At 37.2% G+C, this 26,865-nt stretch overlaps 1 protein-coding gene across 1 annotated transcript; it reads left to right on the top strand.

Annotated features, from left to right (window-relative positions):
• The first annotated feature begins 29 nt into the window (after window positions 1-29).
• LOC145778312 (activated RNA polymerase II transcriptional coactivator p15-like) lies at window positions 30-4,291 on the top strand. The gene is made up of 3 exons (XM_082589778.1): window positions 30-144; window positions 352-377; window positions 3,084-4,291. The coding sequence occupies exons 1-3, from the start codon at window positions 39-41 to the stop codon at window positions 3,333-3,335; spliced, it is 384 nt and encodes a 127-aa protein (XP_082445904.1). The 5' UTR covers window positions 30-38; the 3' UTR covers window positions 3,336-4,291.
• The last annotated feature ends 22,574 nt before the right edge of the window (window positions 4,292-26,865 follow it).

The following is a 26,865-nucleotide window of genomic DNA, read 5'->3' as shown; positions in this document are numbered from 1 at the left end:
TATTTGGATGTAGTGTGCTCTAAGGTTGCTGCTCTGGTATGGCACTGTCCTGTCAGATGCTGCACAAGTCATCAAGATATTTTTTGCGTGGAATTGAAACTCACCCTATTCTTAACATATCTCGTTCATTCAAAGAAGAATTTTGTAAGTAATATTATAAGGTTATGTATGAACTTTGCTAATCCTTTGTGTTCTTGCTGTTGTTGGTGAATCAGTTTTGTAATGACCAACCTGTTACAGTGTTATTTTTATTAAAATAAATTCTGCTTATAAATGGAAATCAATCGCACTTTTGATTGATGTTGCATTTGATACACTCAATTGCTCACTATAATTCAAATTTTTTTGCAGTTGATGAAGAAAAAAGGGTAAATCATGTAAGTAAGTATGTACGGCTACTTGAAATTGCGTCCAAAAATGCATTTTTTTTTTGTTCATTAAGAAGAGACCCCTATCTTCTTGCAGGGTCTGCTACTATTCGGCTAGTCCGATTGGGCTAGCTCCCTATTCGGCTACAGTTTTGATTTGTATTTTAGTCCACAATATCGTTTCTTTTGCATTCCGACAAAGAAAAATAAATTGAAATGAAATTTAGTGCAAAATGTTTGAACTAATTGAAATGTTTGCTCACATAAAATCGACATGTATCCTACGTCACCGTCTGTATCATACGCGCCGACTTCCGGGGGGGCCGGGGGCGGCGCCCCCCGTAAACTTATGGTTGAGGGGCAACAAAAATGGTTATTACAAGTGGTGTTTCAAAGATAAAACACTTCGCAAAAGAGATTTAGTACAATTTTGGTAAAGAGGTCACTTTCTTCAACCACAGACATATACAACCAAGCAACCACACGGCATTTAACATAATCGATTAAAAATTGAACAAACTATAAGCTACAAACGTTTTGTTACTTGATAAGGGCTAACGTGTGTATGGCCGAAAACGTTTGTAGCTTATAGTTTGTTCAATTTTTAATCGATTATGTTAAATGCCGTGTGGTTGCTTGGTTGTATATGTCTGTGGTTAAAGAGATTTAGATCATTTAAACGGACTTCAAGAATGCCGAAAGCGAAAAACAGCCTGCGTTGCTCTTGACCGCAAAACAGCAGCTGATCGCATGGCTTTCTCATACGGCATGAAAATTTCAAAGTAGATGGTAGAGTAACTTATGCTGCTGGAATAGTCACATAACTATTCACTGCAATATTAAGTAAACCAGCTAAATTAGAAGCGCTATTTTCAACGAGGTCTTCCCGCTGTGAGATCAATTATGCTTCAACAGAACGCATTGTTTAGTTCGCAATGTGTAATTAAATCGAAAACCGATAAAAAAAAAGGTGTTTAATGGTCTTGGTCGCAGATATTGCCTGCATTAACGACGTCTCTTACCACTATTGTCACCGAACTAACTTAACATCATTGTTTTATGCGGCCGCTAAGGTTTGACATCGACTTCAACGATCATCGCATATTACGTAATAAGAACAATATATATCCTACACGCAAAAATAAAAAAAATCGATCTCTTAAAACAGCTCTTTCTGTTTTGTCTGGTGAGCTTAGCATATTGCTCAACAAGTGCATAAAGTTTAGAATTGACAAGATATCATTAAATTTGAAAATTAAGTTCGAATCACTGCAAATAAGCGTATTCAAAACTTTTACTTAAGACGACGCCATTTCAAACTCCGTAATCTACGTCGGCAATGATTTTGCGACGGTAAAAATGCGTTTATTTTGAAAACTGCCGAGCTGGAGACAATAGCTTGTTCCGTGTATGAGTTCAACCTGTGTTTTTGAGGTGACAGTCACTTGCGAACATCTCGACCTATACTCGAGTATATAAAAGACTGTAAAGACTTTCGATAAAAAAGAGAAAAGAAAACACTTCGCCGTTGATAGCGCTTTGAAGGTAAGTATTTAGCAAAACGAGCGAAACAAGGTTAAGAAAACTGATAGTGGGTTTCCACTCTGCTTGAGATCATGATTTTTTGCGTTTTATTTCGATAACTTCACTGTCTTTGATCGTTGTTATTCAATCGCACGAAAAGGAAATGAATCGGCTTGTTTTCCAACAGTTCCAATTATGAGCTCACAATATCAAAAATTTTACGACAACGCGTACTACATGCGTAAAACTAATCGTTTCAAGCAGCGGTTCTAATAAATTCGGTTGGCGACCTAGGTGTCAATAAACAAGACAGTAAGCTTAATCAAGACTATTTTAATGAAGTAAAACAGCGTTATGTTTATGACGTCATCACCTTTCTCGCCCCCCAAGGTTTTTTGAAAAGTCGGCGCCTATGGTCTGTATGCAAACTTAGAACATACTAGAATCCTCAACTATTACAAAATTCTAAATCTAACCAATATCGTTTTTTTTATAGTTGAAATTATCGAAGCCTAACCACTGAGATCTTAAATCATATTTACCAAAAACATCCCTAGTGATATGTTACGTTCCATATTCATAACTTTACCAAAGAAAACCGCAGCAACAGAATGCTCACTCCACAGAACAATTAGCCTTGTGAATCACCTAACAAAGATCTTACTCCGAATCATGATGATGAGATTGAGACCAAAACTAAAATCGGAAATTTCAACAGCACAGTATGGATTTGTTCCAGACAAAGGGACCACAAAAAGGAATTTTTACATTAAAAATGATAACGGAGAGATGTATGTCCGATTCTTCTGTTTATTTAGAGAATTTTGTATTTTATTCCACAATATCGTTTCTTTTGCATTCTTGCATTTTATCCAGGTTTAGCTTTGAGTGCCTTCCCAGACGACAAAATCCGTCTTTTTTACATTGATTCAACGTCTGCAGACTATTTGGCAACTGTCTTTTTTTCGTGGACACGTTTTCGCTGAGACTTAATCTCATTAACCTCTATTGTTGTTGTTAATCATGAAAAATGTTGTTTTGATGTAAAACACTTATTTTGAACGAACCCAGACGACAAAATTCGTCATTTTTACATTGATTCAACGTCTGCAGACGTTGATTTTGATTTTGCATGGGAAAAATCTTCACAACAATTTAACCTAAAAAAAATTATAAGATTTGTTTTTAAAGGTTGGTGACATCTCGTATCCTGACTTACTTGGCAATGACGATAAAATAGCGCTTGGAGGGATGCGCTTTGTATCTGTGCAGCCGTTTATGAACAAAAAGTACATTAACATACGTGAATATTTTGAAAAGAATGGCGAAATCATCCCAACAAAAAATGGAATTACGCTTAGAATGGACGAGTGGAGAAAACTGAGGAAAAGTATTGACTTAATTGAAGACAAAATCCAAAATGTCCATGCTGACGAAGATTAATGAATCATAACAAGAACAACTGACGGACATCTTCAAGAAATGTAATATTCATGAGCTTTCATACACAACAGTTTGCAGAAGCAGATTAAACAAACATTTGTTGTGGTACAATCGTGTACACTTTTTATCAACGCAAATTTTGACCTTGATTGCATCTAGCTCAGATCTACCTGTGTGTGAAGATCATCATCATAATCCATCGTCGGTTTGTTTCCCACTAGTGGGGGTGGCCGACTGTTTCCGCGCAGCAATTGTTTTAATCCCTTTTCTCCATTTCACCCTGTCCCTTGCATCTTCCTCCTTCAGTCCGACTTTTTTAAATTCATCCTTCACTTGTTGTTTCCACGTTCTTCTTGGACGACCGCGTTTCCTCTTCCCATCCACCTTTAGATCTAGTGCCTTTCTAAGAAAACTTCCTTCCTCCCTCCTTATCACATGTCCATACCATCTTACTCCATTTGGCCTTGCCAGTTGGTTTATGGTCTTTCTCATCTCTAGCATATCCAACAATTTTTCAGTCCTTTTTTCCCTTCTCGTTTTCACCCCACACATTGCTCTCACCATTGACCTTATATACAACCTAATGCTGCACCAGCAAACAAGACTCGTTTTGTTGGGAAATTGCGAACTCTCGGTCGACGTTTAGGCCTATAACAACTTCCGTCGTAAGTAAATGCGCCAATTTAAGTGCTTCGTTGTCTATGAAATGTGCCATTATACAAATTTCTATACAACCATTGTTTTTGTTCAATTCACTGCCAGTTTCCTCTGTCCCTTTTTTCTATTGTGTATTTACGCGTGCGTTAATTGTCACTTGTTTTCAGCGTTGGCAGCATTATTGGTTCAATGTAAGAAAGTTTGCAAGTAGTGGTTTGCTCAACGGCCTTAGCTGTAAAATTTGTAAGTAATTTGCAAACAATGACAGTTCACTTTTAATAAACGATTTTGAATCCTTCGCGACAGCCTAGAGATGCGTAGCAACTTACCTAGTGATTGTTACTCGGCAGTCGAGTGTAGCAAGAACTCATCGCTGAGTTCTTGCTACACTCGACTGACGAGAAACACATGTTTTTGGGAAATAGTCTTGATGGCTAGTGTAGAGGCTACACCGGTATGGTTAGCGAAACACAATGCTCGCTGTTCTATAGTGAGTAGTCAGGTAGTGCGGACGCCAGGAAGATTGCTCCTTCTAACTTACCAAGTGATTTTTAGCTATAGAACTGGTGAAAACGTAAAGTTTGAAGCAGCCTACCACACGGTAGTTTTAATGTAGGATAGACGCAGTGCCGTGTCAATTTCATGACTAACTTAAAGTGCCCCTGACAGGTTGGATCCAAGTATAGTACAGTAGAATTCGCCTATAACGGCTTTGTTTATAACGTCAATTCGCATATTACGTCACATTTTGCCCGGTCCCGGCAGAATTCCTATCTTTTACGTACATTGTAGTTCGGCTACAACAGCATCGCTTATAACGTCAATTCGCATGTAACAGCACCCTTTATTGGTCCCCAGACGTCTTTTGTTCGTTTATAACGTCACTTTAAGCCATCACCTTCACCAAGAACGGTCAGTCTTTTAATCCAATTAGCGCTGCTGCTTGCAAAATGTCTTCCTTTTATTTTGCTACGCCGTTCGCAACAGGGACTTTAATTAACTGAATTAACTTTTTTCCCGCGTGAAAAACTATCACGTGTAAAAAGCAGCTCTACAGCTGACCTTTAAACAACTCAAAGCAACAGTTGTACGTTGTAGAAGCCCTGAAGTCAATCAGACAACTAGACCGATACTTTCGAAGTGACGACGACAGCGAGCAAATCCTACATTATTTAGCAAAAGCTGAACGCTATGTGGTAGAGAAATCCGTGTCAAAACCGAAACAGCTGAAGATCAATGCCTTTTTTGCTAATAAACGATGAACTTCTCTACTATAGTTTGCGGTAGTTCGTCTATAACGTCAATTCGGCTATAACGTCAGTTTTTGCAAACCCCTAGAGGTGCCGTTATAGGCGAATTCTACTGTAACTTTTTAACCCTTTGCTTTTCAACGTTTTTTTGGAAGTTAACTGCTCAAGGGGGGGCCGTTTTTGGATCAAATTCAATCAGCTGTTACGTGTTATCCGCTGATGCTATTTGAACAGAAGTTGCACTGGTGTGAAAGCAAATCATTTGTATATAAGTTTGAAAAGTCATTATTTTAAAATTTTATATGTTAAACTTGATATTTCAATTTTTGCAAAGGTACCCAAAAACGACAATTTTGATTTAACTTGCCGCTATTTAATTACCGTGCTAATCCGATTTCATGCAAACTTCTGAATAACAAAGAGCTCGATCGAACGCACGAAGTGTGTGTGCGGTGTGCCGAATCATTGCATTGATTAGAATTTACGACTTGCGAGCAAATCTTATTGTAAGCTACTCACTGATTCTAAAATAGTTACAATCAAAGTAACATTGTTACACGAATTTGAAAAAAAAACAAAACTGCGTTTGTTGTCTTACATTTTTATCCTAAACTAATGCATTCCCAAACTCATGGCTAGCTTCTAGTTTTATGGAACCAAATTTCTCATAAGTAACACCTTAGCCTGCTTGAATAGCTGTTTACATCTTCGTTTGTGTATTTAGGTCTACAATTGAGTTTGTAGTATGAATATTTTTAGTAGAGAGAAGACAGTTGAACAAGTTGTTGAAATTATCTGAAATTTCTAAGTTCAAATTAGGTGCTTTTGAAATTGTGGATTTGTGTCAAGTCGCATCACAAATATCATGCAGGCCACATCATAAGTCATTTCGCTTACGGGTGTTTATAAACATGACTCATAAATTACATCCACAAAAAATACAGCATTTATATCAACAAAGCTAAGTTCGAAGCTCACTTTTTATTGAAGATTGTGTCAATCAATTCGAAATAATGCAACAGCGAATTGCCGCCAGCGTCGAAATAATGCAACAGCGAATTGAGGAACGTGCGTAAACAAAGGAAATGTGAAATAACCCACAGTCAGCAAATCTACATAAATTTAACGTTTACAAATGTTGAATCAATGTAAAAGGACTGGATTGCTGACTGGGTCCTTATTGTTTGAAGCACTAAAAATACGCGTAATATCGACAACATCAGCAAGGCAGTGATTATGTTTCTGGCCAAAAAAAAAAAAATAACTTTTGACTTCAAAGATAAAAATGATTATAACGAAGCTTCAAAGTTTGTCGTAAAACATTTTACAGAGATACAATAAACATAATCATTTTGTGCCAGATTGTGAGAAGACTTCCTAGATTCTTTCCAACCATTTGCATGATTGCAAATTATTTTCTATAACTCTATATTGCTAAAAAATGGCTTCTTTGTTGAAACAACGTGGCTACAATTCTATAAGAAATTCTTAGGCCTACTACATTGAAGTAATGAAATTTTTTTTGTGATTTTGCTGATGACGTTTTACAATATCCGAGAAGTAAAAAATAATAATGATGAATTATTTTATAAAACCGTGGTTTGCAAGTGCTTCACAAAAAATTGTTGAGGGAAAATTTACTATTAGACGTAAAACGTTTGTAAAAGAAAATTGTCGGTTTACGTATTTATAATGTTTATTGCGCTGTTATCGAATTATAAACTGCCTGTATTGTCTACCTTTGTGGTTGCCGGCCAGCTTAGAGCAGCATGCAAACCATGCGTTTTTGGTATTTGCATCGTGTTATGATTCTCGAAAATCTCCCACAAGGTCTTTATTTTTATCGTGATATTTTTGTGCCTTGTCTGTCCTGAACTTGAAGTCATTGTGCAGCACAATCCACATCGGTTTTTAGACTCAGTCTTCATTGAAAATCTTTTGTGTGGTGCATCATTTCAAGTAGTGTCTTCCCCTAAACTGTTACACAAATCGCCCAGAACCAGAACCATCGTGTTATCTTACAGCAGTTGAGAGCCCGTTATTGTATGTGTGGAATTATTACTGTAGATGTCTGACTAAATTCATGCCAAAGTTGAGCAAATTCTGCTTTCGGGATCCTTGCCGTTATTTACGGTATTTTTTGTTGATAAGTTTGGGCAGCATTTTTCCAAGATAAATGAAGACATCGGTATTGTTCGTCACTTAGATTTAGTTTTCTCAGCATTGTTTATTCATTCTTTGATCCACTAGTTTGTCCCACTTTTGGTATAATCGGATCGTTTATAGCCTAAATGGCGGGTCTTCACAATAGCCGGCCTCTTATACATTGGCGCAACGTATTCAGATGTTGAATCAATGATGAAGAAAGCTGATTTGTTGTTTGTCTTATGTGACGCCTAACTTTATGCCTCGTCTACAGTACAAAATATTTTGTAATGTACATTGTGTACATTGTACATTTTGTTTGTAGGCCTACATTACAAAATATTTTGTAATGTAGATGAAGCATTATCATCTTTATTTTGCGCTCTTTGGAACAAAACACAGTGCACTGTGAAACAAAAATACAGGACATAACAACAAGTAGGCGACATAAATCAGTGAAGGGACGCCATCGAGTTAGCTGCTACGTGTAAATGAAGCCTATCTCATAATTTTGAGTATCTCACAATTACTGTTTGCAAAAACGCTATTTCTCCGGCTTCTCCCAAAAGCATTTGCAGTGATACATTTCCTCAATTGCAAGTTTTGTCAATGAGAGCATTTCCATAGAACGTTTATTTCGAAACCAAGTTTTCGTGTCTTTATCCAAGAGAAGATTTCTTATTGTAACGTTTTTTATTCGTCAATGAATATTATCTGCTTGAAACAACTGTTTTGAATAGTTTGTGGCCTCCATAGTCTACTATTTTGATCGTGGATTGCTATTCTTCTTTGTAGAGCTGATAACGCAAAAAACGTTTGCTATTATTGTTTCTAATTAACAGCTTTGCGATCACTGGCTTTTCTTTGTAGCATAAGAAATAACGCGCTTTGTATTATTGAGGTCAAACCAAACAAAAGAAAGCAAGAGAATGCTTCTCTCTGCTCGCGCATATCGATGCACGAAGCAATTATGAGCTTATGGCTTGTCATCGCAATGTAATCCATTTCACGCTTTGCTGGAAGTTAGCTAGAAATAGCAAAAATTCACCAAAATCTTGAATTTACAAGAAAACTACACAACTTTTAGCATCAAATTTAATATCATCAGATCCGCCTGGCAATTTTAGGAAAAGTCAAGAAAAACCAAGTGCATGGCGTTACTGTGCTTCAAATAATTAAAGGAAATATGAGGGGGGGGGCCAAATCCGGCCTCCCTTTGAGGAGCAAAGTGTTAAAGCATTTCCTAGCGCAGAATTATACTTAGCGAACTTTTTAATCTTAACCTCGTAGCTCAGCTGGTTAGGGCGTAATTTATATCAAACGACTGTTCCGCAGCGCTACCACAGGCGAAACTCCATATTTCACTGCTCTGAGACGACTTTGGTGGTATTACGTCATCCTAAGTGGGCGTCGTTAACGACGGATAAAACAAACGCTTCCTAGATGTAATTGATAGATCACAGTTTGGTCGGAGTTGGTACAAGCGGTTGCTTTTTCAAAGATTTATTGTTTTTTGCAGTTTAATAAAACTGTACTGGATACGTTCCTACAAAACCTAAAATATACTTGAAGTGAAAAATGAAGACATTTACGAATCATCATTCATATTTAATTCATCATCACTATTCAAAAATAAATAAAAGTTCTCTTTCTCTAATAATGTGCCTTCAGTTGGCCATTAAAATCCGGTGTAACGGCCATCTGGATCTAGAAAATTGTTTCGGATTCACCAAACAATGCATGACGGCAGCACAATCCGATTGTTGCTTCCGAGAGCATCAAACTGCAAGCAGTGAGCTTTGCGCAATGCAAGTTGTCAGTGCCAGTGTTAACAAAATGTTAGTTAGGCTATACAGTTACGTAGCCTACATAGCAGAGTCTACACATGTAAAAGCCTACTTTACCTGTGCAAGGGTACGTTTTTGTAAACGTTGTTGTTTAGAAGTGCTGGAATCATCATCAGCAACTGGTTGCATCTTTACATTAAATAGATGGTATGGAAGATTTTTTCAAAATGTGAAGTTCGCTCAAGCCCATTTTTACTTGAGTGGTATTAATAAAATCATCTTCAGTGAAGTGAAGAGAACATAATACGACTAGTTTTGTATGGCCCATCCCACTTTCGAACACTTGAAGAAAACAAGTGAATAAAAAATAACAGTTAACCTTTCAAGTACATGTAGCTCCACACAGAGTGAAATTTACATGTCTTTTGACTCTTTTTTATTTCTTTAAAAGTATTATTGACTCAAAAAGAATGTCTAAAAAGACATTACGAAAAGTAACTACGGACAAAGGCCAGTGTTTCGATCTTCAGATCTCTTCAGCGTAGTAAAGTGAAAGTAGAAAGTTGTCTTGAAGCGTTGGTTGAGGTGATGATTTGAAACTTGAGTGATTGTTGTGAGACAATGAGACTGGATTTAAGTTTTAAATTTGGACCTCAGCGAAATTCCTGAATTTTCCTGAAAATTTCTGAAATTCCTGAATTTTAGCGAAATTCCTGCCATTTCTTAGCACAAATTCTCTAAAAAAATCACACCTTTTAATAGGCTGTAAAACTACGTTTCGCTGAGGTCCAAATTTAAAACTTAAATCCAGTCTCATTGTCTCACAACAATCACTCAAGTTTCAAATCATCATTTCAACCAACCCTTCAAGACAACTTTCTACTTTCACTTTACTACGCTGAAGAGATCTGAAGATCGAAACACTGGCCTTTGTCCGTAGTTACTTTTCGTAATGTCTTTTTAGACATTCTTTTTGAGTCAATAATACTTTTAAAGAAATAAAAAAGAGTCAAAAGACATGTAAATTTCACTCTGTGTGGAGCTACATGTACTTGAGAGGTTAACTGTTATTTTTTATTCACTTGTTGATTCATTCATATCAGTTTGTATCCTCTGGGGATCCTTCTCTTGTATCATGGGCCAATCCTATAGATGTTTGCTGGTACACCCCTTCAGTTTTTTGAATTTACTTGAAGAAAACTTTGACAATGTTTTGCTCAGCACATTGTTTTGTGGGAAAGCGTGAAAAGAAAGCACACGGTCTTTGTCACTGACACATAAACAGCAATTTGTAGGCATTGCCTCAACCATAAATTAAGGCTACTGTTTGTGAGATACTATTGTTACACTGCAAATGGCTATAGCAAGCCCGTAGCCAGACATTTTCAAGGGGGGGTTCCCAAATCTAAAATTATGGACCTTTTGATAACTTTCTTCTTGGCGTGTCCACAAGCAAGCAATCAAAACATAAGAAGTGGCCGTAAATGATATATAGACCAACAAACTTCAAATTATCAACATTACAAAAACGAAATAAATAAATAGGCTACAAACAATTTTCACATTAACATCAGCACATTTACAGTGGAACTGACAGGGGTGTCGGAATCGGGGGGCAGAGGGGGCAGATGCCCTTTTAAGGTCATGTAAGCTACTGCACATTTTGCAATATAACAATTTCTGCTATTCGCTTTTAGCCTATATTGTCTACGATATGAGAGGTTTTAAACCAGGGATCCGCAAATAGTGGGCCACGACCCAAATTTGGGTCGCGAGAACTTCCACAGTAAGTCGCAAAAGGGTTTAAACTTACTAGAAACTGACATTCCGCAATGGGCTACTCAAGCGCCTTGCAGGCTCCAGCTGGGAGGCGAGAGATGACACTTTTGCGTATAGCAGCCTTAGTCCTTGTCTACTCTTCAGCAGAGTAGCCTACTGTGCAATAGTTTGGTGCTGCAGTGCTCACTGCCACAACATCGACGCTGCTATAAACAGCGTCCTGCGCACAGTGACCGGATGCCTGCGCCCCATACCATTGGACAATCTTCCCATTCCCACTGGCATCCAACCTGCTGAGCTTCCCCGCGAAGAAGCCACTCTGTCTCTTGGCCGACGGGCACTGGAGCCTAACCATCTTCTCCACCACAAGATCTCTGCTCTCCCAAACAAGCACCTCGTCGACTGAAATCAAGACACCTATTCGTGCCAGCCGCTCAGCTTCTGATCAACGAAGCTGATGAACAAAACATCTCTGCGGCTACTTGGGCGGACCAGAAATGGAATTCTGAACGGAAGTCAAGCACCACCAGGCTCCATTCGTTCATTTCCTACGCCGACACAATCATGCTCTATAGGTCTAACACTACAAAGACAGGCGTGGGTGCGCCTCAACAGTCTTCGTACGGGCGTCGGGCTTTGCTGCTCAACTATGCACCAACGGGGAATGGCCTCTTCCTCCTCCTGTGAATATAGTGCTGAGGAACAGACCGCCGACCACATCATCAATGACTGTACCATCTTCAAGCCAACTTACGGAGTGGAAGGTCTGTGCATCTTGGATGATAAAGCCAAAGACTGGCTGCTCTCTAGTATCCTTCCAGTGCAGTCCGGAAACATCGTAAATCTGGGGTGGTAAAAGGAAAGACCCTCGGACCCAGAGGCTTACACGACGACAACGAAGCCCACGGATAATAGGTCCACTCGCTTATTAAGCCCAGTTTTGTCCATTCCTGAATTACTGAAGGTATAGGAGTGGTAGAAAATTCCCCCCCGCTCAATAAGCCCAAAATTGTCCGGTCCCGATGTGGGCTTAAAGGGATACTAAAGGAAAAACCTGACTTGGCGATTTTCCACGTTCTTTGTGTTTAACTTGCTACCATAAAACGATTTTCAAAATTTTTTTGTCCCATTGCGGTCTGATCAGCATTCCGCGCGTACTTTTGTCAGAGCTTTCAAAACCAGAATGGGCCTGAGCAGCGAAGCGTGCCACTGTACAGTCTACGTAACAAAAGACGAGCAATCAGCTGATCACGCAACAGTTGTTACTGCGGGCGATTTAACTGTAGGCTATGTATGTATGTACATCAAAACATCAGATTTCAACGTCAAAACATCAGACAGTTTGCTCAAAACCTCAGATCTGATGTTAAGACATCAGATGTTGTAACGTGGCTTCTGTTATTGCTGTCTTTTGTGACGTATTCTCGAGCAGTGTTTGCACTTTTTGGTCAATTTGAAAAAAATGAAAATAAATGAAACATTGGACTTTGGGCCTTGCCAGCGCCATTGAAAACAAATTTTTTTCGGTAATTTGTTTTTAAATGTATTCTTGAATGTTCAGTTTACGCATTTTAATGTTTAATTCCCGTTTGAAAATTTCATTTAGTATGTCTTTAATAAGCGGGACGACCTTATTGAAATTGATATTAAATTGCAAAGCACTTTGCGCAAAATTATATGCTTCTGAAACATTTGGGCAGCAAAGATTTCGAACGATTGTTTTTTGGGTCGTATATTTGTGAACCCCTGTTCTAAACAAGGAACAAAGATTACCTTTCGGAAATACACAAACGTTTGTGCACTTATCGAACAATCGCGCTCCTCTTGGTCAATTCTGAATGCTGTTTTAGCGCCATAAGGCGAGTAAAAACGTGGCTTCGCACCACAATGACAGACAACAGTTTAATCGACCGAATATTGGCGACTATTCACAAACAGGTGATGGACACCATTGACATTGCAATACAAGGCATTATGACGCAGCAAAGATCAATACTTTACTATTGTATAATCTTCCAGAAACCTCTTATTCAGAACTATCTGGAAGGTTTCAGCCATGGTGGCCTATATAAGAGGTCTTGACAACGCTCATACTGCTGTCTGGACTGGAGGCTGATTGTCAGGATTTTGCTGTCTGGCGTTTATCTCGGATAATTTGATATCTTGAAGCAAAACCAAGCAGCACTGAGTTGCACACAAGCTGAAGTGTAATGTGGCCTTTCTACTAAGCTTTCTTGTACATAAAGCACACTTCATCAGGCAAACGAACGCATCTCATAACTGAATGATTTTACAATAATTATCAGTTGAGAACCAGCCAAAAATAAATGCTGTTGACAGCGGTAGCACACAAACATCAATATTCATTAACAAGGCACAATTATCATCAACATAACGTTATTGTTGGATCTAATCTACCTTGCTTGAAAATCAACGAAGGTGTGAAGTTTACCTCATATGCTCCAACGTATACCTCGATTTTTCCAACTCACTCGGTGTATGTGCACTTGCAGCTACAGTATAATTATGCTTCCTAGTATATTTTCACACTTTTCAGACTTTAACAACACAACACAACTGTATGCTTCGTCACATTCAAGTTTGCTCGTGGGATAACTTTAATCCATTTAAGACGTTCCTGTTCATTTTTCGGAAACCTATAAACTGATAATTTTGATAAGCTTGAATCATAGTTTTCTTTACACAGTGGAACACAGCACTTTAATGGCATGATTAACTTGACACTAACAGGCAGCAACTGTAGCAGTGGTAGGCTCCTGTACTGTAGTTAGCTGAACGGATATCTACTGTTACAAATTTACATACAATGAGCGTTGGAAGAATTGAAAGTATTCAGAACGATAAAAACAATCAGATGACATCAGGTCTAATATAAAGCGATTTGAGGAGTGAATGCAACGGTTGATAAACGAAAACATGTTTTTCCTCAATAAAGCATCAAACGTTGTTATATTATACATCACTTGATATTCACGGGCACTGACATAACGAGGCAAGTTGTGCAATAGTCTAAAAGAATCATTGTAAGCAACATGTAATCGTTTTATACTAGAAGATCTAAACTTGTTCCACAACTGGGATGCATAAAAGGACATACAATAAGAGCGAAGTACAATGTTTTTTACAGCGGGTGAGCATTTAGCGAAATGAGATTTTGCATTATTTGCAACACAGTACTGAGAGCGTACCTGCCTTGAAATATCATTTTCATCTGAGAGAGTTTCATCTGAGAGGTTTCAGCTAATCCTGTGATCGTATGTACACTACACCTTCTCCAAAATGTGGACCTTTTTGGCTTAAGGGGAGGTTCCCGGGAACCCTGGGAACCCCCCCTGGCTACGGGCCTGCTATAGCCAGATTAGAACAAATAAAAAAAGTATCAAAATTGTAGCCCTACGAAACTGCAATTTCAATTGAATTGAGATGCTGTTTGATAAAAATTAACTCAACCTATTTGATCGAAACCTGATAGTAATAATAAGTTCACTTTTTCATTTCGGTAATTCTTAATTTGCACATGCGTTAGACCAGGGGTTCTTCACCTTTTTTGTTTCGTTTACCCCTTGCCGAATGAAAAAAGTAAAATTTACCCCCACCGTTTTGGTGGTCCCTTGTAATGTTATCGTGTCCAGTCAACCATGCGAAGAAATGCAAAACATCCTTTTTTGTCTGGATTTACCTTGGCAAATATCATAAACAAGCTGTTCATTTGCTGAAGACAAGATTGTTCTTGACGGGGTCCGGTGAAAAATAATGTCTTGGAACAGTCCTTGAAAGAGCTACGCGCATGTCGTCTTTGGGAACTAAGCGAGGTCGATGTTTTGTTTTAATAGTTAACAATGAAGAGAACCCTGCTTCACACAGATAAATAGTTGGAAGAGGTATAATAACTTCAAATGCACACTTAGTTAGCATAGGAAACTCTTCGACTAATCCACATCAAACCTTAGAAAAGTCACCATAGCACGATAAGAATTTGGAACAAAGCAACGTTGAACATTGAAGATCAATCAATTCATCTTTGCAAAGATCATCGTCAGCAATACTTTCTAACTTGGCTTTGAAGGGATGAGTTATCCAAAGAGCCGACTGTTAAAACTTTCAGCTTCGAAGTAACCATCAAAGTTCTTTTTTAAGGCGGCAAGGTGCTGGCATATTTCGAGTTCAGAAATCTCGTTGCGACTTCTACTGACTTTCCAATCATCAAATGTTGGAAAGTTTGAGTAGTCTACCGTAAATTCCTTTTCGAACTCTTCTACTACACAGATTTAATTTTGTCTGAAAGCCTTAATTTATGATTCAGTAAATTTACCCCCTCGGTGGGTGAAATTTACCCCCAGGGGGTAAATTTACCCCCGGTTAAGAACCTCTGCGTTAGACCAACAAAGCCCCACACATTCACGTTTTGCAGTAGCCGTACTATACTTTACCAAGTCACCACAGAGAAAGAATGTATCCTTCCCGCTTACGGTGACGTCACAGCGGTGTTGCCGTTTTTATTTTCGCAATTGAATGAGTGCCAGATTCGCCGATGTCAACGAAAGTTTGCAAGCGTGTAGCTTAGTAGCCTGTTGATATTTTTTTACGATTTGCTGGTCAGGAAATTTTGTTAGTGTCATCTTTTTGGTATCTTAGGTAAATTTACCGAATTTATTTAACTGTCAGAGGCACTTTAAACCGTCACAAATACCAGCACATAGTGAGTCACAATCTAAAAAAGTTGCAAATTAGTTTAGAGCAGTGGTTCTCAACCTTTTAGCAGTGGGGATAATCAACAACGGCAATGGCTTTTTTTAGTAACCTGCTTTGATGATGTCGCCAAACTTCCAAGCTTTTTTCTCACACCTTTGAAATGAATCCTTGAATAAGGACCTATTAATAATGGTTGGAATAATTCCCCAGCAACAAGTCTTCAACAATCGGAAATTTCACTCTGTCAATCTCGGTGACCGGCCATGCGTCAAAAGCCTCTACAGCAACGTTTCTCAAAGTGGGCGAAATCGCCCCCCGAGGGCAATTTCGAGCGCCAGGAGGGCGAATTTAGCAAACCACCAATAACAGTCCAATGCGCAAACCATTTACTGCAAATAGATGAATCCAACTCGACCGACAATGTATCGCTGCTGCTGCTTGGATATGTGCGTTTTGTTCATAATATGAAAACAAGAAGAAATGATCTTTGCGCTCAGTCTTCCTGCAGATATTCGGGCATCAAGCATCTTTAATGCAGTGAAAAACTTCTACGAAAAGAAGGGTATTCCACTGAAGAATATTCTACAATGCGCAACTGATGGTGCTCCGGCAATGGTTGGAAAGCATCGAGGGTTCATTGCACTGATGAAAAGGGCAATTCCTGGACTTATTGCGATACCGGTACATTGTGTAATTCACCGTCAGCATTTGGTTGCCCGTTATCTCAGTCCTGAACTGCACGAATCATAGAATATTGTGATAAAATGCGTCAACAAGATAAAAGCGCAGGTCAAAATGTCTCAACTCAGTTTCCCCATTTGAGCGAGAATGTTATTATAGAAGAACAACGGCAAAAATACTGCTCACATTTAAACATGCTTCATAAAGACATGAAACTTCGCTTTCCAGATGTCGTGGACCTCCACGTTCCAAATTGGGTGGTACCACCATTTTCTATCGAACCTACAGACATAGCCTACGGTAGCCTACTGTAGAAGTGGAACTTCAAGAACAGTTCATTGATACGCAAGCAGATGATGAGTCAAGAGTGAAATTCAGAAAGGATCGAAACGATTTGTTTTGGTGCCAGGTTGCTGGCAAATATGAGCTTCTCTGGAATGAAGCTAGAATGTGGATTTTGTCGTTTCATACTTCGTATGGTTGAAAAAGGGTTTTTGGCTGTGACATTGATGCTTTCAAAGCAAAGAAATCGCTTGCTAGTTCATAAACGAGATGATCTTCCATTATCTTACAAAGATGTCGCCAAGCTCATCCATCCTATTGAACATTATCATGTTACTGTCAATTTCGTTGATCAAATTCCCATAACTAAATTTTTCTATCACTCTATTATCAATGTTTATTTTACTTAAGAGAATTAGGGGGCGACATTTTATTTCAATAACGAAAAGGGGGCGATGGACTAAAAAAGTTTGAGAAACACTGCTTTACAGTCTACAAGTATGCGAAACTACCAGGAATCAAGGCTTTGTCAGTCGGAGGATAAAGATTCAAAACCAAACCAGAGTCAATGATTTACTTAAAACAGACAGGAAACACAAAAGTCTGCTTGGATGAATTGATGGAACGGAGAGCAAAGTAGGCTATATTTGAAACATCAAAACACCGGTCTTGGAGGTAGGCACTTTGACATAGGACAGTTTTCCTTGCGAAACAGCTGATTTCAGTCATGCAACTCAGCACGTGATATTCTGACCGATCTACTCGAAAGATTTTTGATACAAAAAAAATTAAGTGAATGTATCGCCACAAGCAGCGTGGCCTAATGGGTTAAGGTTAGGGAGAAAAAAGAAAAAAAAAATTACCATTACGAAGAAAAAAGAAAAAAAATAGGGCAAGGAAATAGTCATGTCGATTGCGTGGGTTCGATTCCCACCCTCTGCTAATGTTCCTGTTTCTTCTGCAACTGAATTGAGTGCATGAAGGATCTTAATGACTGTAATCAATTGAGTTTATAAGGAAAATTGTCCTACCTCTCTTAACCAATGCGCCGCGACGCAATGGTGGTAGCTAGTTCGCACGGAAAACTGTCCTATGTTAAGTGCTTACCGGTCTTGGAAGGCAAAATATTTTTCTTGGGTTGCCCAAGGTCTACGTTTTGAAACGTCTGTGAGAAAATTCAGTTTGACGGCTTTTCTTTGTATGAATTTATAAAGATAGACCTACTTTTAGTGTTTTTGCTTCTTCCTTTATGCTAGCAGTTAGCAGTTGTTGTTTTTGCATAGTTTTTTTTTTCTCATACTAACTTACTTTTGTCGGGCGTGATATTTTTTGATGTTACAATGAAACCACAGGAATCTACTTTTTTGTTTACATTTTTGCGAAACTTATGCTTATCTTGTTTGCAACGTAATGCCGATGCTTTACATTTTTCACATTAAAAACACGGGAAGCAGCTGACTCGATGACTAATATAGTCTTTCGCTGGTTCCTGTCTGTTGTTGAATATATTTGTACCGTATACTATTTCGCAGCAGACAAAATAAAAAGGTTTCTCTCTCTCTTTGGCAACACTTATTATCGCACATTATCAAAGTTGCCAGATTATGTAAATAACAACCAGTTTTTGAAGCCACAATTTGGTGAAACCCCGGGTGAAACCTGATGTAACTTGATACAAAAGTTCTATAGTAAAAAAAACCGCGATGTAACAAGTGATGAACTATTTTTCATTGAAAAAGAACAGAACGGTGATGAGAAAAAAAAATTATTTTTTATTTGAATTAAAAGCACATGTCTTTGGGACATGTTTCTTTTAAAACAATAAGGCATGCCTAAGTTATCTTTCATAACACAATAATGTTTTGTTCGAATTTACAACTACGATTTACAAGATTGGGGATCTGATCTAATTTTGTGGCATTTAACAAGATTTCTGCTATGAAAATAAAACCTATGTGACAATCTGGCAACATTTTATTGCATGTTCCCAACAAGTCAGCAATCAGAAAGCGCAATTATTCAGCTTTTCGGTGAGCACTGACCCGTCGGGTACAAATTAATATTCTGGTGCTAAAGACTAATTTTAAAGTTATTTTGATGCCAGCACATATTTGTCCAAAGTGCTATCCAGTAAACACGAAAAACTTGCCCTTAACAGCCCTTGAGGTTGCCCAGCCAGCACTTCTTTTGAATATTCAATCATGGCAATCTAGGTACCGGTTGGTCAGCAAAAAATGGTTGTTCAATGGAATGTTTGCTGCAGGTACCGTATGTTGACTTACCTATTGCAGCGCCAGTGTGCATAATGTTTTTAAAGTGGCTTTGTTTTGTTTTACAAGCGGGGGGAGTATTAATTTTGGGTTGATTTAACGTTCGAGTCAGCACAAATAAATTTAAATTTCCCGGCGGGTTACTGTATATTGCGTAACAAGAATGCCTATTAAGAAATTTATGTTTGTTTTACATTAATTCGACATCAAGCGACGTTGAATTATCATAAAATAACGTTAATTGCTCAACCAGGCACTGGTAACATACCGGTATTAATAGCTCCTTGCGAGAAGATTGCATCAATTTACGTGTAATAAGCTAACATAATTTCGGTACAATTGGGACACTGTGGGCAACACAAAGTCTGTTTGATAAAGAACTAGTCAGAATCGGTATTATCAGATGCTGTATCAGCTGGACGAGATAACAGAAAGCGAGGCGCAATAAGGACTAAGGAGTATGCTTACAATAATTTGACGTCTACTGGCGTTAAATCAATGCAAATAGGGTGATACTTCTACAAAAGCTTCAATTCTATCAGCTGGGTGTGTGTCTAAGGGCTGGCAAAGTAGAAAGTAACCCAAATAAAACATACAACAAATTAGTAAGATTGAATCAACATCCTAGTTTGATGTAGTTTAAGAAAATTAGCTTTTTTTGTAATCTTGTGGTCCTTAGGCCTACAAGCGCTCGTGTGGCTTCGGCATTTTTCTTGCCGATGTTAATGCATCATTCATGCATCTGCGTCGGCAATCACCTCAGCGGTTGCCTATTGCCGACGCTAATTTTGAAGACTGCATATCGTCTCTAATAAGCTGAACTATCGTAACTCCATAAATGCAGTTTTGAGAAAATTGAATTTTAAAGTTCACGCTGTGTTTGCTGTACATTCATTTACGATACTTCATCGTTCTGTATCATCAAAACTAAAGTAGATACAGTTACGATGCTTTAACAAAATAAACTGTAGTCTATAAAGATACCAAATCAATCAAAAACGCAATTTTGAAAAATTTGGACTTACGATAGTTCAGCTTATTAGAGACGATATATGGTTGAAAAGGGGTTTTCGGCTGTGATATTGATGCTTTCAAAGTAACAAAATTGCTTGCTAGTTTATAAATGGGGACCGGGGTGGTCTTCGACTGTGTCATACGAAGATGTCGCCAAACATTTCAAAACTTTGTAAAAGTCGCCAAGCTCATCCATCCCATTGAACATTATTATGTTACCATCAATTTCTTTGATTAAATTCCCAAAACTAAATTTGTGTACTGTTTCACCTTATTATTAATGTTTAACTGTTTATTTTACTTGACAAAATTAAGGGAGCAAAATTTTATTTCAATAACAAAAAAGGGGCGATGGACTAAACAAGTTAGAGAAACACTGATATATATACATTGTTTGTCAGCACTTATTTGTTCAATAAAGCAGAATATCTGAAATAAAAGCATTCCAGCTACAGTTCATTTTTCAAGACTTGGCTTGGAAGTTTACAATCTGGTTTTATTTTCAGACTGGAATGACATCAATTTCATAGTTCAATTGTGTATGCATTTTAACCACCTGAACACTTTTTTTGATTAGCAAATCCATTTTTTTCACATTGACTCGAGATTTAAGGAAGTGGCTATTTTTCCACACTTAATGCCATGGTTACAATCAGGTGTTGCCAGAGTTAGGTATAAAGTTAGGAAGGGTTAATGTAAGGGTTAGAGTTAGGAATAAGATTAGGGTTTTGATCTTTGCCCAGGTCTAAAAAAAATTTCCAAAATACAAGTTTTTGTTTTCAACAGCTTTAAACTTTTCTCAAATTTGGGAAGAATTCCTTATCTGGCAACACAATTGAGGCTATTATTACACTATATAGTGTAAATATAGCCACAGCCGAGATTTAAAGTAGAATCAATACAAGAAGTATGATATTGATTTTTTCAGCTGAGATCAACTGCTTTTGTGAGCAATGATTGCATACTTGTTGATAAATCATTATTTAATAATTCTTTTATTTGTGATTTTTTCTATTTACCGGTAGTTTCATTTTTACATCTTGAATTGCTGCCACAGCTATCAAGTCTTCATGCAGAAAGAGAAATGTCACCACCACAAGAAGGTTGCAGTTGAGACATGAGAGGAACGTCCGGCTGAAATGGGTATTATTTTTTGCAAACAATAAAGGAGTAGATCGAAAGTTAAAGAAACTCAAGAAGTAGGAAGCGGTGTTTGTTGATCCACTGAAAGTGTCTTTGAAAAGGATGAAAATCTAAATAGCTATTAGGAATAATAATTATATACATGAAGAGTGGTCCAGTGGAAGATTATTTACATTTGGAGGGAACCAAGAGAGGTTGATAAAAGGAATGATTTCAAAGACAGTTAATGACAGCCTTCTGCATGCCAAGAAAGAATGTTTTAAAATTGATTGGACTATACATGTGTTTAATTCTTACATCAAATGCATGAAACAGCCTGTAAAGGTTTTTTGTTACTAGTATCTGCATTTGCTGTAATTTGTGCTGCATGTTTTTTGCTTGGCATTGAGCATGTTTTGTAGTATTGTTAGCAGTGTTTTTTTAAGGTGTTTTGGGAGACCGAAACGGTCCCCCAAATTTCTCCAACGGTTTCCCAAAATTTGGACTTGCAACTGCAGTAGAAAAGTAATGGTTGTTTCTCGCTATGTCTTGTCGATAATACAAATATAGCCTACGATCAATAGTTCACGTCCGGAAAAAAGAATGTGGAGGTACTGCTAACAGCTGAATCAAAGAGTTATTCACAAAAGAAGTGCACCTTCGATACTCGTCAATGTTTATTTCTGATTTATGGCGCATGATGATCAGTTTTTACGTGTGGAAACATAACAAGCAGAAGCCAACAAGCACACTTTGTTTGATTGTGCAGCAAACTTGTTTGGCGGCCGTGTTGGGCAGGCTGTTTGGTCGCTGTCACAATCATTTAAGCTGTGCCTTGTCAAATAATTTATTTTATGTTGCATTGATTGTATGTAGTTATGGCTATTTTTTGTTATTTAAATGAAACACTTGCGGTCTCTTAAAACTACTTAGCGGTCACCCAAACCAAACCTTAAAAAAAACCCTGATTGTTAGTATTTATTGTTTAATTCTTCTATTTTTGTATATATTGTAGCAGAGTGAAGCAATAAAGTTTAATGGTTGAAATATTTGATATATAATTGAAAACAATAAAAACTATTAATACTACAAAAAGTGCTCAATGCTAAGCAAAAAAGCAAAGCAGAGCGAATTAAATCAAATGTAGTTATTATTATACTATCTGAATCCTTAACAGCCTGTTTTACCTTTGACGGATCATCAGAAGGGCCTTTATACAAATGTTTTTTTTTCTTCATTATTTAAATTGTATCTTGACTCTGTTATTTTAAAGTTGAACATTTCAATAAAAACCTTCCTTTAATTTTATAACTTTTGTTGTCTGGTTACCGTATGCATGCAGTGGGCTACAGAAACTTCAAAATCATTTTTGCAACTAATGTGTACGGAGTGACACATTACCAGTTCACATATGCATTTTTATTGTGGAGATCAAGCTGTCACTTTGACATGTTTTGTAAGTAAAAATAATCCTAAAAGTGAACACAACAAAACATAAAAAGCTTATTTTGTAAGCATTTTTGACGTCATGTCAATAAACTCATGGTTTTTACCCATGCAATCTGGTCAAAAGAGTTCATTTAATTGCAGTCGTTTTGTGTTTTAACAAAACATGTTTTTTGCAACAACAACGACTTAAAACAATTAAAAAAAAACTATTGCTTTTTGTAAACAATCTGCAAAAATGTAAATATTAAATAAGTTTTGAACAGTTGTAAAATTTTACTTTTCATTTTTAATACACAAACAACTGTGTCTGTAACCTGTGTCAGCTGGCTCAATTGCAGACTCTCTAATCAGCTTTAAAGAACGTTTTTATTCGTAATAGAACGGGTCACAAAAACTAAGAAAAGCTAATCTTTCACCAGGTAAACAAGCGCTCATACTTTTGCAATTTTGCTTTTGTTTCCACTTTAACCGTTTTTCTAATGAATTTATTGAAAATTATCTACAGTATTGCTTGAAAAGATTAAAATAATTGAATAAGATGGCATTAAGACAATAAGAAAAACGTAAGATGCTACAATAACAAGATTGTTAAGTAGGCTATGCATACATAAAGGTACTTTTAACACATCTACTTCTAAACGAGCCTTGGTGTACGTTTGATGATGTCACAGCGTTTAAAACGTATAGCAAGCCCTACTCATGCAGAATTAAAATGCAAAGTTTTCGTGTTTTTAAAGCGGTAGAATTGTGCAACATAAGATTCACATGAAGTCGAATAATTTGAATTCAAAATTCCGAATGACGTTCTCACGATGACTACGGTGTTTCTTTGATTAAAAATTACACGCTTCGCACATTTTGTTCAGGTTTGTCAAAATATATCTGATGTTTTCACGTAAAGTTGCTCTACAGCTTTGTTTCAATTAATTTTTGTTATGAAATTCGCTACTCAAAAAGGTAGCGTTTGTTTAGCGATTTTTTCGCTAGAGGTTGGTTTTTCTGTCTAAACTTTCATCTGTATTAGCTTGGCGCTTTAAATTTTACGGCAATTTTTGTGTGTCAATAGAGTCACACTTTTCGTTTTAAATGAATAGCAAGTGAAATTGCTTACATTGTAAAACGACAGCGCCATACAATTTTTTGTTGAAACGAAATTTCGTTTTGAAATGTAGTTGTTTTGAAGAGATTATTACTCTAAAGTTTAACGTAATGAATTTTTGTTTTTCACAAATTCAAGAAAAACGTGCACTTTGCAAATTCGATTGAAGTAATTGTTATAGGTAGTCTAGAAAGGCAGCACTACAGTAAATTGTATATTATATTATACAGTATTGTTTATTTGCCACTGTAAGCCTACAGATTTTCTGTTATGGTTTTGTACCGTTCTGCTTTGACAGAGATAATCCAAGTGTGATTCTTGTTGCAGTTTAACTATACCACAATAGATTTAAATAGTCAGCTGTTCCAAATTCCACATGGAAATGTATTTAGGCTTTAAACTACAGTAGGCTACATACCGTGCAAAATGTGCAAAACAAAAATTAGGCGTCATATGACATAAAACGATTTATTACATAATGCCCATTTGGTGGCTCATTGCATGACTAAAATGTGTTTTCAAATGTAAATAATAATTGTAAAAAGACTTCAACACAAATCTCCTTCTTGATGTTACTTCAGTCTTTCACATGCAGCATAGCATTTTAATCCATCCGCCTCTCGTGACTGAACTTTAATTGAATTTCTGCGTTTCTTTGATATTGTGCATCGCATTCGCTTCATACAACACACAGTTGCACTGTCACATGAGAATAGTTGATGCGCCGTCTTGTGGGCCAGTTTTGTTGAGTTAGAATTACAGCACATAAACGATTTGGAAATATTGCGTTTGATTAACGGCGATCTGATGCAATGTTGCTTGCATTTTATTTTTCAGCATCAAAGTTTTTAATCCCGTTTTTACCATGTTTTTGGCTATTTTGCATTGAATCAGTTTTGACAAAAAGAAGTTTTTGTCATAGATTTGTAAAATCCGTTTGATGTGATTTGTGTTGTAACCAATTTTAGGTCATCTAATTTTGCTGACCAATTAGGATTTCACCTTTTTACTTGTCAAACACTGTTTGAGTTTGTCTGGTTGCATCTGGCGGCAGCATATCCGAGAGCACTGGACGTTGCTGCGCCCAGGAAGTGATCTTTGGCCAGTCATGGCATTCAAAGTGTCTGTGTGCTGATAACCAAACTCCAAAAAAAAATTGCATTTTCAAATAGGATGAATTGTGCTGACACGCTTTTCAATTAGTCGTACTAAGCTGTTGCTTTTACTTTTGTAGTCTATAAAACTCTGCATTTATGGACGGTTATACTTTATAAGCTTATGTGTTTCTATGCGAGTTTAAAGTGTTTTATAAAAAAAATATTTTATTAACCATCAAACCACATTGCAATGCTCCTGCATTGTCTTGTACCGGTACGTGCAATCGTGCATTGTGCATTGCTGTTGCATTGTCCAGGCTGCATTGTCTTGTACGCTGTAGCAAAGATGGCTTGTAATCCGATCACAGCTTTGTATTGTTGTCGTCACGGTCTAGTGATAATATACATGGCAATTCTTTCCCTCACAATTACAATTTCTGCTTCAGCTCTTTGCGTAAAATGGGACGTTTGTGTTAAAAATGCTAGCCATAACACAGGTAATCAGCAGTACAATGAGCTGACATAGATTTAATGGCAAGCGTTGTTGCCTATGCTTGAACTACTCAGCAAGAATGTTGACGAAGAGTTATTATGTTTCTTCATATTTGCTTTGTGATGTTTGTTGACTTTACGCGTGTTGCTTGTTATATAATCACGAGGTCTGTGCTTTCGCCGACCGGTGTAACGTCAACGTTGTCTGGTCATGGTAGTGACTTTCAGAAATGTTTATCATTTGTTGTGCAGGTTACGGTTTATTCGCTCACAGGTCTTGTTACATTTTTGGATTCCTGACCTTGACTTCAGCAAGTCCAAACCGTTTGTTTTGTTTTCACATATGTAATTTGTGCATTGAAGTAAGAGAATGTTAAACCCATGACTGTTACTTTGTTTTGTGCGTTTGTGAAAAAACATGAAAACGTGTCAAATTAACAAATTCTTTGATTTGTGATGATGACAAGAGGTTTTCTTCTTCAGTGAAACAGCATAGAAAGTTATTTTGCGTTGCTTCATCGCGTCTGGCAAACCTTGTGAACTTGTTACTTGAGATATTACTTTTGCAAAAATATTTGTATATGTTTTGAGTTAACAATGTTAACAAGTTAACAATGTAACAATGTATTAGGCCAAGTCGAGAGGGTGAATGGTAGGCTTGTTAAAGTAGTTAAATGACGTACCTACATCACAAAACCAAAATGCTTTGTGCAGTGTAACACAAAAGACGCCTTTTTCTTAAATTGTGTTTGTGCTATATTTTCAACTTTAGGATTACTGACCACAAGGTGATGCTAACGAGCAACCACAATCGAAAGCTTGATGGAAGACGTGCATTGTTTCGTGCAATTCTTTTCTTTCTGCAATCTACATCAACCGTGTCCGTATCTAACCGAGATTTTTGCAAAAAAAATATCTATTTTTAAATTGATATTTTGGTAGCGCGACATACAATAAGAATTAAAAGTAAAACTCCATTATGCTACAGTATTTTGTTTTTGAGATGTAGATTTTGAAAACGAAGCCAGAATTTCATGATTCCTCAGATACCTAATATTAACTTGATTTTTTGTTTACTTTTTAAGGTATATACTCTACTAATCTTTCATCGACTTTCCTGAAATCTTGTTTTTCGTTTCTCGTCGTGTTGGTGCAGACTTTGATCGTTCAAAATGCATCTATTCGCGTTGGTTTTGTAATTGCACAAATGGCGTTGGAATTGTCAGCAATTTATCGAGGCAACGTTTAATTAACTTGTGAATACAGTGTGGACGAGTTCGACCTCGAAACAACTTCCGTGACGCCCATCGAGAAAAAACGATTACCATAGCAAGAGCTACGAAGACATTTACACAAACAAGTTAGGAAGTTTCCCATAGCACGGTAGCTTTTCATAGCAATTCAAAACGTCAAATAATAAAAATCGTTTTTTTTTTTCAGTAGTTCATTACTTTAGTTTGAAACATTGTTTTACCCGGCCGCTACTTTTACCTTTCTTCGAGACACTTTTCATATCTTGCAATACACAGATGCACTAGCTAGCCTATCACACGCTATCGATCATTGGATGACAACTTGCTGGCCACCCGAGCCCATATGGCTAATTTTTTTTTATTATTGTAAACCTGATTTTATGCTCGTGATGATCATAACTAGAAAATTTAGTTCTAACAAATGTACGGAGCATACAAAA

Source organism: Aplidium turbinatum, chromosome 1 (genome assembly GCF_918807975.1).
Source record: "Aplidium turbinatum chromosome 1, kaAplTurb1.1, whole genome shotgun sequence".
Classification (NCBI taxonomy): domain Eukaryota; kingdom Metazoa; phylum Chordata; class Ascidiacea; order Aplousobranchia; family Polyclinidae; genus Aplidium; species Aplidium turbinatum.
Note: the sequence above shows the minus strand (reverse complement) of the source record. Positions and strands in the feature narration are given on the sequence as shown.

Excerpts from the sequence above, each read along its gene's own strand:
- LOC145778312 (XM_082589778.1), top strand. The coding sequence starts at position 39 with ATGGCACTGTCCTGTCAGATGCTGCACAAGTCATCAAGATATTTTTTG. Across the intron at positions 145-351 it reads TTCATTCAAAGAAGAATTTT|TTGATGAAGAAAAAAGGGTA; the intron begins GTAAGTAATATT and ends ATTTTTTTGCAG. Across the intron at positions 378-3,083 it reads AAGAAAAAAGGGTAAATCAT|GTTGGTGACATCTCGTATCC; the intron begins GTAAGTAAGTAT and ends TTGTTTTTAAAG.